At 40.8% G+C, this 12,488-nt stretch overlaps 1 protein-coding gene and 1 pseudogene across 2 annotated transcripts; both read left to right on the forward strand.

Moving 5' to 3' along the window:
- LOC135533007 (vesicular glutamate transporter 1-like) overlaps positions 1-1,596 on the forward strand; it is a 28,260-nt pseudogene extending 26,664 nt beyond the window's left edge.
- A 3,505-nt stretch (positions 1,597-5,101) lies between these two features.
- Positions 5,102-12,277, forward strand: LOC135533006 (GTPase HRas-like). Of its 2 annotated transcripts, none has more exons than XM_064960413.1 (5): positions 5,102-5,407; positions 7,062-7,174; positions 8,437-8,615; positions 10,229-10,388; positions 11,232-12,277. In XM_064960413.1, exons 2-5 carry the CDS (start codon positions 7,064-7,066, stop codon positions 11,343-11,345), a joined length of 564 nt encoding a protein of 187 aa, XP_064816485.1. In that variant the 5' UTR covers positions 5,102-5,407; positions 7,062-7,063; the 3' UTR covers positions 11,346-12,277. The 2 variants fall into 2 exon arrangements, with proteins under 2 accessions (XP_064816485.1, XP_064816486.1); XM_064960414.1 differs by lacking the exon at positions 5,102-5,407 and adding an exon at positions 7,532-7,596 and having other exon boundaries at positions 7,106-7,174.
- The last annotated feature ends 211 nt before the right edge of the window (positions 12,278-12,488 follow it).

Genomic DNA, 12,488 nt, shown 5'->3' on the forward strand with positions numbered 1-12,488 from the left:
TCGGTCTGTGCTTTACCTACTTCATTGTCAAGACAATTCCATGAGTTGTCGGCAACACAGCAGAAAAAGACTGAAATGAGCTTTCAATGGACATGATTTAGTGAGAATGGTTTTTACTCCAGGACAAGGCATTAGATCTAATCATAAACTGCTTGTAAACTATTCAACTGTCCAGAATTTGCCAACATGATGGTTCTAACATGTTTATATTTCCATAATTCCCTATCTTAAAACCTCTTCTCTCTCTCTCTCTCAGTCACGTGAGGATTGGCAGGGTGTCTTCCTCATTGCTTCAGTCGTTCACTATGGTGGAGTGATTTTCTATGGTATGTGTTTATGTGTTGGTTCCTGTGTGAAGCTCCAGTCAGTCGTTCAATGAACCTATAGTTCAGGGAGTCTTTGTGAATTGTATGCAAATGGTTAATTTCATCAACAAACCATGTGTGAGGGGTTTCTAAATCACATGACTCCTATGTGAATCGCAAATAAATGATGTAAAATGGTGTAAAATACTGGGAATCCAGTGCCAATTTAGCGTGAACCACAAATGAATTGACAGTGGCTCATGTAAATCACCAATATACGAAGGAATGCAACTTGAGTTCTGTCGAAATCGTATTGGAATCCAAGGTGAATGACTGATGTAAATCCTCCACCAAATCAATCATGTTTGAACCCTAAAGGAAATTCACACTGAATTCAATTAAAAATAATGTTTGAACCCTAAAGGAAATTCACACTGAATTCAATTAAAAATCATGTTTAAACCCTAAAGGAAATTCACACTGAATTCAATTAAAAATCATGTTTGAACCCTAAAGGAAATTCACACTGAATTCAATTAAAAATCATGTTTGAACCCTAAAGGAAATTCACACTGAATTCAATTAAAAATCATGTTTGAAACCATTTGCGTGAATTCAATCACAATTGAGAATGTGATTACTCATTTGAATTCACTTTGCCACATAAAGTATTAATCACATCGTAGCAAAAGGTTTTGCTAACCTTTCTAATTGGACAAGCTCAGTTAGTCCCTTTCTGTTTCCATCAGTTTTCTTCTAATTGGTGCCTTATGAATAGACCGAGGTGTGAACCTAATGTGACCCAAACCTGATTCTGAATTATCCTCCTGGCTCTTTCCCAGGAATCTTTGCGTCAGGGGAGAAGCAGCCGTGGGCGGACCAGGAGGACACCAGTGATGAGAAGTGTGGCATCATCGACGAGGACGAACTGGCCAATGAGACGGAAGAGATGTACCGCGCTGGCGGAGGGGGGCAGTACGGAGCCATGAGCCAGCCAACAGCGGGCCCCAACGGAGGAGGGGGTGCTGGAGGGGGGGCAGGGTGGGTCCAGGACTGGGAGAAGACGGAGGAATATGTTCAACCTCCGGGATACAACCAGTAACTCTACGGAGGGGAGGGAGAGAGGGAGCTCACATAATGCCCTATTCAGATTTGAGATAAGTTGACTAAATATGGACCTTGGTCTAAAAAGGCTGACTTAAGTCCATGTTAAGTATACTGTACCTTTCTCAAGTCTGAAGAGAGGGGAGATAGGGAAGAGAGGGGAGATAAGGAAGAGAGGGGAGATAGGGAAGAGGGGAGATAGGGAAGAGAGGGAGATAGGGAAGAGAGGGAAGATAGGGAAGAGAGGGGAGATAAGGAAGAGAGGGGAGATAGGAAGAGAGGGGAGATAGGGAAGAGAGAGAGGTGAAATAAGAAAGGGCAGATATTTTGGCAAATGTAGTGAGGGAAGATAGAGTGTTAGCAAATTGTCATAGGTGTGTTTTTGTATATACGTACATTATATGAATTATATGCATTTGTATAAGTGTGTTTTTGTGTGTGTGTGTGTGTGTGTGTGTGTGTGTGTGTGTGTGTGTGTGTGTGTGTGTGTGTGTGTGTGTGTGTGTGTGTGTGTGTGTGTGTGTGTGTGTGTGTGTGTGTGTGTGTGTGTGTGTGTGTGTGTGTGTGTGTGTGTGTGTGTGCGTGAACATTTTGCCTGTTGAACCTGAAACTCTTATTGGGTCACTGTTGCTCACTCATCAGTTGAGTTTAATTTACATGTAATTTACTTTCAAACGAATAATTCTCCATGAGCTGTCTGTCGGCTTTGTGAGTGTCTCTGGAAATCAAATGTAAGTGTCTCATTTGTGAAAAGCTTGTTGTTTTTTAGCAATGGGTGGTATGGATGACTGCGACTCAGCCCAATGCTTATTTTCAATTGCTACTGGCCTATGTTGCACACAGCAGTCTAATGTTTCGAGCATCGGCAAAGTGGGCATTATATCCATGAGAAAGGGCCATGGGTTACTCCACTGAATCCTGTCAGAGAGCAGTTAAATGGTGCTCCAGAATCCTGTCGTTATTGTCATATTACCCTCTCAGTATTTTAGGCATTTTGCCAAAATCACTGAATGCACTTATATGTAGAAGTCAATATTTACTGTATGTAGGTTACTGTTCCTTTCTATACACGTTTCTATGTATTAGACAGTACTCTCCCGAAGCGTGTGTGTGTGTGTGTGTGTGTGTGTGTGTGTGTGTGTGTGTGTGTGTGTGTGTGTGTGTGTGTGTGTGTGTGTGTGTGTGTGTGTGTGTGTGTGTGTGTGTGTGGATGTGTTTAACTATACTAACTAGTAAACAAACAAAAATTTGACCAACTGGGGACATTTTGTTGATCCCCATAAGATCAAATGCTGTTTCTAGGGGGTTTAGGGGTAAGGTTAGAGTTAGAGTTTGTGTTAGGGTTAAACTTAGGGTTAGGGAAAATAGGATTTTGAATGGGACTGAACTGTATGTCCTCACAAGGATAGCTGCGCAAGTGTGTGTGTGTGTGTGTGTGTGTGTGTGTGTGTGTGTGTGTGTGTGTGTGTGTGTGTGTGTGTGTGTGTGTGTGTGTGTGTGTGTGCGTGCGTGCGTGCGTTTGTGTGTGTCGGGTGCAGGTGCTGGAACATTGTGCGGTGAGCATGCTGTAATGATGGTTTCATGGGTGCAGTGAGTGCACCACACAACGTGTCCATGTGTCCACGTGTGACAAGAGAAGTAATGATGACTTCGGATGTTAATGTGTGAACGCACGCTGCTTCATTATTTCATGTGATGAAACTTGTCGGCCTGTTAGTGAATGACTGGCTGTTGGTGAATTGTGTGTTAACCTTTTGTGCAGTGATGGAAAACATGTGCGGTTGCCATTGCACCACAGTGTGCAATGTGTGTCTAGTACTGGTCTTTGGCAATATGAACTGTATCTTCAGGTGTGTGTGTTCTGTCATACTATACAGTGTATGTTTCCGAGGCTAAGGGGGACTGTATGCTTTACGTGTCCTGAACAGAACATTTGAGCAACCAATCCTGGACTTGTTACTATAGTTGTGTTGTTGTTGTTGTTTTTCTGTTGATTTCTTTTGTCTCTTGGATTCCTACTTTCCTGTTTCCATGTTCTCCTCCGTCTTGTTGAAACGTACGATTACCTGTGGGGAGACAACATGTAAAAACACATACAGACATATACATACAAAAACACACAACAAATATGACATGTATGAAATATGTATATGTGTAAAATAAAAGGTGTATATAAAATGGTGTCATCGTTATTAGTCATATAGCATATATACATGTATATAAAATGGTGTCATCGTTATTAGTCATATAGCATATATACATGTATATAAAATGGTGTCATCGTTATTAGTCATATAGCATATATACATGTATATAAAATGGTGTCATCATGTTATTAGTCATATAGCATATATACATGTATATAAAATGGTGTCATCGTTATTAGTCATATAGCATATATACATGTATATAAAATGGTGTCATCGTTATTAGTCATATAGCATATAGCATATATACATGTATATAAAATGGTCTCATCGTTATTACACCCCTGTGGTCATTACTGTTTACAATCGATCCATAGTTCTGGTTTTATCCCTTTCTAAGTTTACAATATCATATTGGTTACAGTCGTCATATAGCACTGGTACATTTGAGTAAATACAGCGATTGGTATTGTAAGAGCACAAGAAATGTTTAACTTTTTACATAATATTCACATTCCCAATGTTCTCTCTCTCTCTCTCTCTCTCCTCCATGACAGATGGATGCTGGATTATCTCTGTGATTTTAGGCAAAGATTAGTGAGAAGAGCAGATGCACTCAGTAGGAGAGAGAGAGAGAGAGAGAGAGAGAGAGAGAGAGAGAGAGAGAGGGAGAGAGAGGGGGAGAGAGAGAGACATGGGGCAGGATGCAGGGGATTGGCTATAGCCTAGGCTATGGCAGGGAGGTGAGGGGGAGAGACTGGTGTGTGTGTGTGTGTGTGTGTGTGTGTGTGTGTGTGTGTGTGTGTGTGTGTGTGTGTGTGTGTGTGTGTGTGTGTGTGTGTGTGTGTGTGTGTGTGTGCGCTTCCCTAAATCCTTAGTGAGCTGTAACACAGTTTGATCCATCACTGTCAGGGTTCCACTACTGACCTTTACAGCACCAATCCTCTCTTTAACGAATGCAGTTCGATACTTACAGCAAACCCAATAGAGATTAAGGTATTCCATTAAGTTTTATTTACCAATATTATCCTCAACCAATTTGTCAGTTTGAATATCGTTTTTGAAGGAAACCCCATAAAATTGGGCCATCAACCTTGTGCTTGAAACGTGTCAATAGCGTGCAATGAACAAAGCGATCTTGACTGTGTCTGTTTTATATAGACATGGTTCGCTCTTTTTACAGTCTTTCGGTTGGTTAGCCGCTAGTACAATGATTCCATCTAGTGGTCAAATTATCTCCGCACACTCAACAACCCAAATAATCGAGCCAATCAGACTCGAGTGCGCTCTTTCCAAACCTCACTGCAGCAATGTCTTTGATTGGTTAATCTTCGTACAAAGGCGGGACTATCAAGGTGTTGAGAGCATGCGATTTATTTTTTCGGACACAACCAATGAGGCTTTCAGTCGGTTCCTGATTGGTCAGTTTCTGATTTGAAGGCGGGTATAACCGGAAGTAGAACGAAAGCCCCATTCTGGTTAGGTTACTCTACTGTCTGTCTACTTCACCACAATGGTATTGGCTGTTAAATCAATACCATTGATTGCGTTTGCCGTGAAAGCCTTACCCCTTTTCAACCACAATGGAGTCTAGAGAGATTTACTCCCCTACTACTAATTCTTACCTATAAATTAATTCGGGTTATATTCAACCTATATTTCCCGTTCATTGCCAACAGTGATTTGACATATTTGTGGCTCAATTGCCGCAAAGATTGCAGTTTCTAAAAGCATATATTTGTTCTTAGCTGGCTTCAATCAGGAAATTGTTTCAGGCTATGTAGCACTAATCTCATTTTGTCATTCAAACGCTGCATTTTTGTTTGGTGAAAAACGACCAACCAAATTAAGGTAAGCGCTCTGATTTTTGTCATTTTCCTCATGCAATAGGCCTACATTATTATCGCAGAAATGCAGTGATTGTATTCTGCCTAGTGTGTCATCTACCGCAGTCTGTTAGTTATGCTATGCTAGCTAACGTTAGCCCCCATACAAATCTGGGTCAAATTAGAGCCGGCCTCTTTGCTAGCAGATACCAGCATATTTTTGTAATGACCGCGAATAAAGATTGATATCCTGCAATGATCAGACAATTCTCCGGGCCGTGGGCTATTCCAAATCACTGGAAAAGCATATTATGTGAACTTGTTGTTGGCTGTACTGTAGACACCACAGGTTTCCTCGTGCCTTTGTCTTACTAATGCCTTGTTTTCAATTGAAATAGTATACAGAGCGTTTTCCTTTGGGGGATGCTCCTCAATCAAAAGGGGTCCCCCAAGTGTACAGAAATATTGTCTAGAATGTACCTAATTGGACTGAAAGACGAACACCTCATCACACTTGAACAGAAAGTATATAATTAGCCTAAAATATAGGACTCGTTTGGTTCAGAAATGAGTTAATGTATAATATTGTTATGAATTTGGGGACTAGCCCTGACTGGGACACAAACTTTGATCTAGAGACTGTCAAGTCAACACCTTAACCATTATGCCAAGAGGTCAGAATGTCTTGTTGAGGTTTGGTTAAGGGCCCTACATTACCATTCCTTCAGGAGAGTGTGACCCACGCTTCTCTATAACAAGTTCCTCAGGTGTACACCCCTCTCAGATGGCCTCAAGGATGCCATCCCACATCTGACACCAGTGTAGCCAATTTCGAGGGGGTAGCACCGGCCAGGACTCAAATCTGGGTCCAGCTACTGTAAAGCCCAACACATGAATCATTACGGCAGGAGGTCCAAGTCTCTTTGAGGTCATTGGGTTAAGGTCTCTACAATGAACCATACAGTCAGATGTAAATCTGACATGCACACACACAATTACACACACAGACATTTCAGAACTTATTTACAAGTAAGAAAACAACTAGTACTTAAATCAGTTAACCCACTGTTCCTAGGCCGTCATTGAAAATAAGAATTTGTTCTTAACTGACTTGCCTAGTTAAATAAAGGTTAAAAAAAAATATATATATATATTATATTTTAAAACCAATTTAATAAATCTATATGGATTCAACATTAAAAGCTACAATATGTAACTTTTTGGGTGACCCAACAATGTCTATAGAAATGGGAGTTATAGGTCTGTCATTCTCATTTAGTCTAAGTGGTAGATCTGTTCCATGTGTGCTATTAAAGATGCAATATGCAGGAATCGCTCTGCCATTTTCTGGTTGCTAAAATTCTAAATAGTTTGCCTAATTTCAGTTAATGTGACAAAACAAGCAGTCATTGTGTAGAGAAACATTGTACTCTAAACCGCTGTGAAATATATTTTCCATAAACAAAAATATTGTATTTTCAGTTGTTTTGAAGCTGGTGTAACAAACTGAAAGAAGCAGAAACAAAACATAACATAAGAACGGGAAGCATAGTAATAGCTTACATAGAACAGATCTACCACGTAGACTTGCTTTCAATGAGAAGGGCAGATCTATAACACACATTTCTATGTGAAGCTTTAATGGAAACACGTGTTTCTCTTTCTCCCGCTCTCTCCAGGCATGACTGAGTATAAGCTTGTTGTGGTGGGTGCTGGAGGTGTTGGGAAGAGTGCCTTAACTATCCAGCTCATCCAGAATCACTTTGTGGATGAATATGACCCCACCATCGAGGTGAGTTGCAGGTGTTTGTCTCTCTGTGACTCTTATTAAAGGGGAACTCCGCCACTTTTCCCCTTATATCTCCAGCACCAAACCAGTGTCTACATATATGAAAATGACACGTTGTTATGATCTGTAGTTAAAAAGTATAAGAAGGGTTCCTAAAAAATGCTTCTGTGACATCACAGGGTGGGATTAAAAGTAAGAGAAACTGGGATTTTCAAAACCTGTAACTAGTTTCTAGCCAAAGGGATGCTATTTCTTTCCCCCCCCCCATCAATGTTTGAAAATTTAAAAAACTTTTTTTTTTTTTTTTTTTTTTACTTTTTGATGTCATTTAAAAATTATTTCTTTTTTTTTCTTATGTAGAAATGAGCTGTTTCCACATATGTAGACACTGGTTTGGTGAAAAGTTGTGGAGTTGCCATTTAATAGTAAGTTAATTCAATTGAAATTGTCTGCTTCAAACGTAGCAACCCACTATATGGAGTCTATGTAGATTCTATTCTATAATATCTATCCACAGTCTTCTGATCATTAGGATAAGTGTTGCCGCTAGCTAAATGGTTAGAATGATTTACAGTGTGGTTCTGTTAGCTATGAGGGTGGCAAAGGGGAGGGGTTATTACTTTCCAAACATTGTTACGATCATGCTTTCCAATCCATTCAGATTCACACCAGTACCTATGGGTAGGTGGTAGGAGTCTATTAGAAATTGGCACCTGTTGTCTCTGGATAATGTTCATTTGGGCAGCGGTTCCCAAATCCAGTCCTCGAGTACCCCAACAGTACACATTTTTATTGTAGCCCCGGTGAAGCACACCTGATTCTAACTAGTCATCAGGCCCTCAATGAGTTGAATCAGGTCTGTTAGTCCGGGGCTACAAAAATGTGTTCTGCTGTGGGTTTCTCCAGGACAGGAGTTGGGACCCACTGCATTAGAGCAACAGAAAACAGAAAAAAAGACAGTTTTGCAATGGAAAACAAAAATAAACATTTTCTCATTGGACAAGTCCAGGTAGTCCCTCCCTGTTTCTGCTTGTTTCCTTCCATGTGATGCCTAATGAACACACCCCTATTTTAGGACTTGTACTAGGTTGAATATACCCAGGTTAGCAAAACCTAATAATTCCATGTGGAAGCTTCTGAAAATAAACAGATTCCCAGCAGTGTTGCTTATTAGCATCGCTGGTCCCATTGTTTTGAATTCCTCATTTTATGCTAAGAGTTCTAGAATATTAGAATCCTGTTCTTAAGCTTTATGTTCAATCTAGGACTCGTACAGGAAGCAGGTGGTGATTGACGGGGAGACGTGTCTGCTGGACATCCTGGACACAGCAGGTCAGGAGGAGTACAGCGCCATGAGGGACCAGTACATGAGGACAGGGGAAGGCTTCCTTTGTGTGTTCGCCATCAACAACATCAAGTCCTTTGAGGACGTTCACCTGTACAGGTACTGACTGTCTGTCACAGTGACTGCTGTCTGACACCTGGAGTGTATTCATTGTATATTTGGGTACAAAAATAAAATCCAAATTAAAACAATAGCAGGGCATAAACAGTCATTTATTATTCCATTTGGCCTGTTTGTGAAAAGTTTTGCAACGGCAACCGTTTACACGAGGAAGCAAACAGAAGGAAACTGGGAGGGACCTACTTGAATTTGTCCAATATAAACTCTAGTTTCCATTGCAAAATGGTTTCCGTTTGGAGTAAACTATTTCCGTTGCAAAATGTCCCGCAACAGACCAAAGGTTTTGCTTACGGTCCGCGACTACTGAATACAATGCTGTGGAGTCATTATCATGTTCCGTTAGCATGCATTCTTTTCCCTGTTGTCAAACTCCGTTAGGCATCACGCCCCAATTAAGGCCCAACTCTAAATGTGGAACAACAGCTAAATGGTGTTCCCGCTACTTGGTTTGCTTTAACTTGTTGACGCTACCCATCCCGGTAGCGGGATAATTGTCATCAGCAACCGCTGAATAGCATAGCGCCACAGTCAAATAACATTACTAAAAAAATATTCATATTCATGAAATCACAAGTGCAATATAACACAGTTTAGTCTTTTGTAAATCCACCTGTAGTCTCAGATTTTGAAATTATGCTTTACAGCGAAAGCAATCGAGGCGTTTGTGTAAGTTTATCGATAGCATAACATTATGTACACTAAGCATGAAGTAGCTAGATCACGAAAATCAGAAAAGCAATAAAAAAAAATAGTTTACCTTTGGTCTTCGGATGTTTTCACACGAGACACAACAAAGGTTCCTTTTGTTCCATAAAGATTATTTTTATACCCAAAAAAAACAGATGTTTGTTTGTCGCGTTATGTTCAGAAATCCACAGGAAAGAGTGGTCACAACAACAGACGTATATTCCAAATAATATCCATAATGTCCACAGAGACATGTCAAACGTTTTTTATAATCAATCCTCATGTTGTTTTTAAAATATATATTCAATAATATATCAACTGAGTGTGTAGGTTTTTCAATAACAGCGGGAGGAAGATTGGCGGCTTTACTCAGTTGCGCAAAATTCACTCTGAGAGCCCCCACCTATCCACTTACGCAATGTAATCCTTCACGCTCATCTTTCAAAATAAAAGCCTGAAACTATGTCTAAAGCCTGTTGACACCTTAGGGAAGCCATAGAAAGAAAAATCTGGCTGATATCCCTTTAAATGGAGGATAGGCATGCATAGGAACAGAGAGGTTTCAAAATAAGAGGCACTTCCTGATTGGATTTTCCTCAGGTTTTCGCCTGCAATATCAGTTCTGTTATACTCACAGACAATATTTTGACAGTTTTGGTAACTTTAGAGTGTTTTCTATCCTAATCTGATTCTAGTTTCTGGGGCTGAGAAATAGGCAGTTTCAAATGGGTATGTTTTTTAGCCAAAAACTAAAATACTGCCCCCTACAAACAAGGTTAAAGCTGAGGGATGGGACTGGATATCTGTAGCCACTCAAATGTATAGATGGCTCTATGAATGCAAGGACTGACGGTCCATGAAGTCAACGTGATCATTTGAACCATGTGGGTTTTTCTCCTCCTCAGAGAACAGATCAACAGGGTGAAGGACAGTGACAGTGTGCCTATGGTGCTGGTGGGGAACAAGAGTGACCTGGGGAGTCGGAGCGTGGAGAGCAGGCAGGCTCAGGAACTGGCCCGCGGCTATGGTGTGCCCTTCGTGGAGACCTCTGCCAAAACCAGACAGGTGGGTTTTCCAGCCAGGGGAACTACACGGGGGAGCAGTAGGAATGGACCAGCTACACTGGAAGCATAACTTTTGAGCAGCACGTGATCCACTTTTATCATGTGTTCACAGGCGGGAATGTTGAAATAGAACCAGACGCTGAGCAGCGCTCTCCTACTTCTCACACTCTGCAGAGATGATGCGTCCATTGTAGCAGGCTTGTTCGGCCTCAGACTGGGCAAATCTAAACAAACTTTATTTGTCACGTGCCGAATACAAGTGTAGACCTTACCGTGAAATGCTTTACTTACAAGCCTTTAACCAACAGTCCAGTTCAAGAAAAGTTAAGAAAATATTTACCAAATAAACTAAAGTAAAAAAAAAATATAAAAAGTAACACTATAACATAACAATAACGAGGCTATATAAAGGGGGTACCGAGTCAGTGTGCGGGTGTACAGGTTAGAGGTCTTTTGTACATGTAGGTAGTCCTGTGGCCATTTGATTAATTGTTCAGCAGTTTTATGGCTTGGGGGTAGAAGCTGTTAGAGTGTTTTGGTCCTAAACAGGGAGGGTCAGAGGAGGTGTTGTCCTGACAGACTCCTGTGTCTTAACTGTTGTGTATCATTTGAATAAACTCAACTGACTCACTAAAGGTATTGGGTAACATAACACATTTATACACAGCCGTCATGTCACTATTTGAGGGCACAAATGGGATAACTTTGATATTGGATACATTCAGGTAGCACTCTTCTATTCTACTCGTTTGCTCTGTTTTTGAGTCTACTGAAGGCGACCAAGCTGCATTCCATCACGCTTCATTTGAGTGTAAAGTTTCTCCTTTGTGCGTCTTTGTTTCAGGGAGTGGAGGAGGCGTTCTACTCTCTAGTCAGAGAGATCAGGAGGTATAAGGAAACCAACCGCAGCAACAAGAAGAGCAAGAAAAGCACTCAGAGACGTTGCACCATTCTATAACACCACACACACACTGCACATACCTCATAACCCCCACACACACTGCAGTTCCTTTACCACATGGGAGACGTTACTTCTCGTGTTGACGGGATCTGGAATGGTGAACACATCAAGTTCCACTTTCTGTCATTGGTGTCGTTACCGTAGTAACGGAAACTTCACTTCCTGTTGCTTCTCATTGGCTGCACCATTAGAATTGTGACTTCAGTTTATCCACGTTGTTTTCTGACAATTGTAACAAGAAACTAGAAGTTGTAGCATTGAAGAGGGGATTTATAGACTGGGTTTAAAGCCGCCATCTTCGGTTGGTTTAAATATGAACGTCACTTTACTGCCCCTAGTGGTAAATATCTGAGGGGTAATTAATTGATTAATTAATGGTCTCATAGCTACACATTCCAAATGATCATCTGGTTTATTTTTTCACCTAAGGGGGAAAAAATAGATTTTTGGTCTTTGCCAACGTGTTCTGCATTGCAAGAAGCCAGTGTAGGCTAGCTTTTCTTGCATTCCAAGGTAGTTTTCTCTTCAGTATTTACACAAGTGGCTATCCCTGTTATTGTTTTTTAAATGATTCAGCAGGGTTGTAATAGAGAAGGTATTTTGGTCCTCACCTAGCCTCACTCTCACTTTCTGTATTAAAAAAAATCCAATCAGAGTCAAAGGCCACAACTCACTATTGTGTCATTAGGCAGCGTTTGCATGGGCAGCTCAATTGGGATTTTTCTTTTTTTTCAATTATTGGCAAAAGATCTGATTGGTCAAAAGACCAGTTAGTGAGGAACATATCAGAATTAGGTTGCCTGTGTGAACACGGCCTTATACTGTTGCCATTTCTATAGGATCATGTCCAATTATTTAGGCAAGCTGTTCAGGTCAGTGTCCTAGCTTGAGGTCCATTAAAGTTGTGCACATGAAAATGTCTATTGTGACTTCTGATCGCCAGATTCCATTTTGATGTCCGTCGTGTGGTATTATTTCAGATACAAATTCTGGATGTGTTCCAATGTCCATGCTAGCATACTCCTTAGTGCATGCCCAATAGTTTCATGCTAAGTGGCATGGTGGTTTGGTGGTCAAGAATTTGAGCTGAATGGTCTCAATCGGCCTTTGCAAATGAGTAATGTGTAATTTGCTAATATC

Source organism: Oncorhynchus masou, unplaced genomic scaffold, assembly GCF_036934945.1.
Source record: "Oncorhynchus masou masou isolate Uvic2021 unplaced genomic scaffold, UVic_Omas_1.1 unplaced_scaffold_2154, whole genome shotgun sequence".
NCBI classification, from domain to species: Eukaryota; Metazoa; Chordata; class Actinopteri; order Salmoniformes; family Salmonidae; genus Oncorhynchus; species Oncorhynchus masou.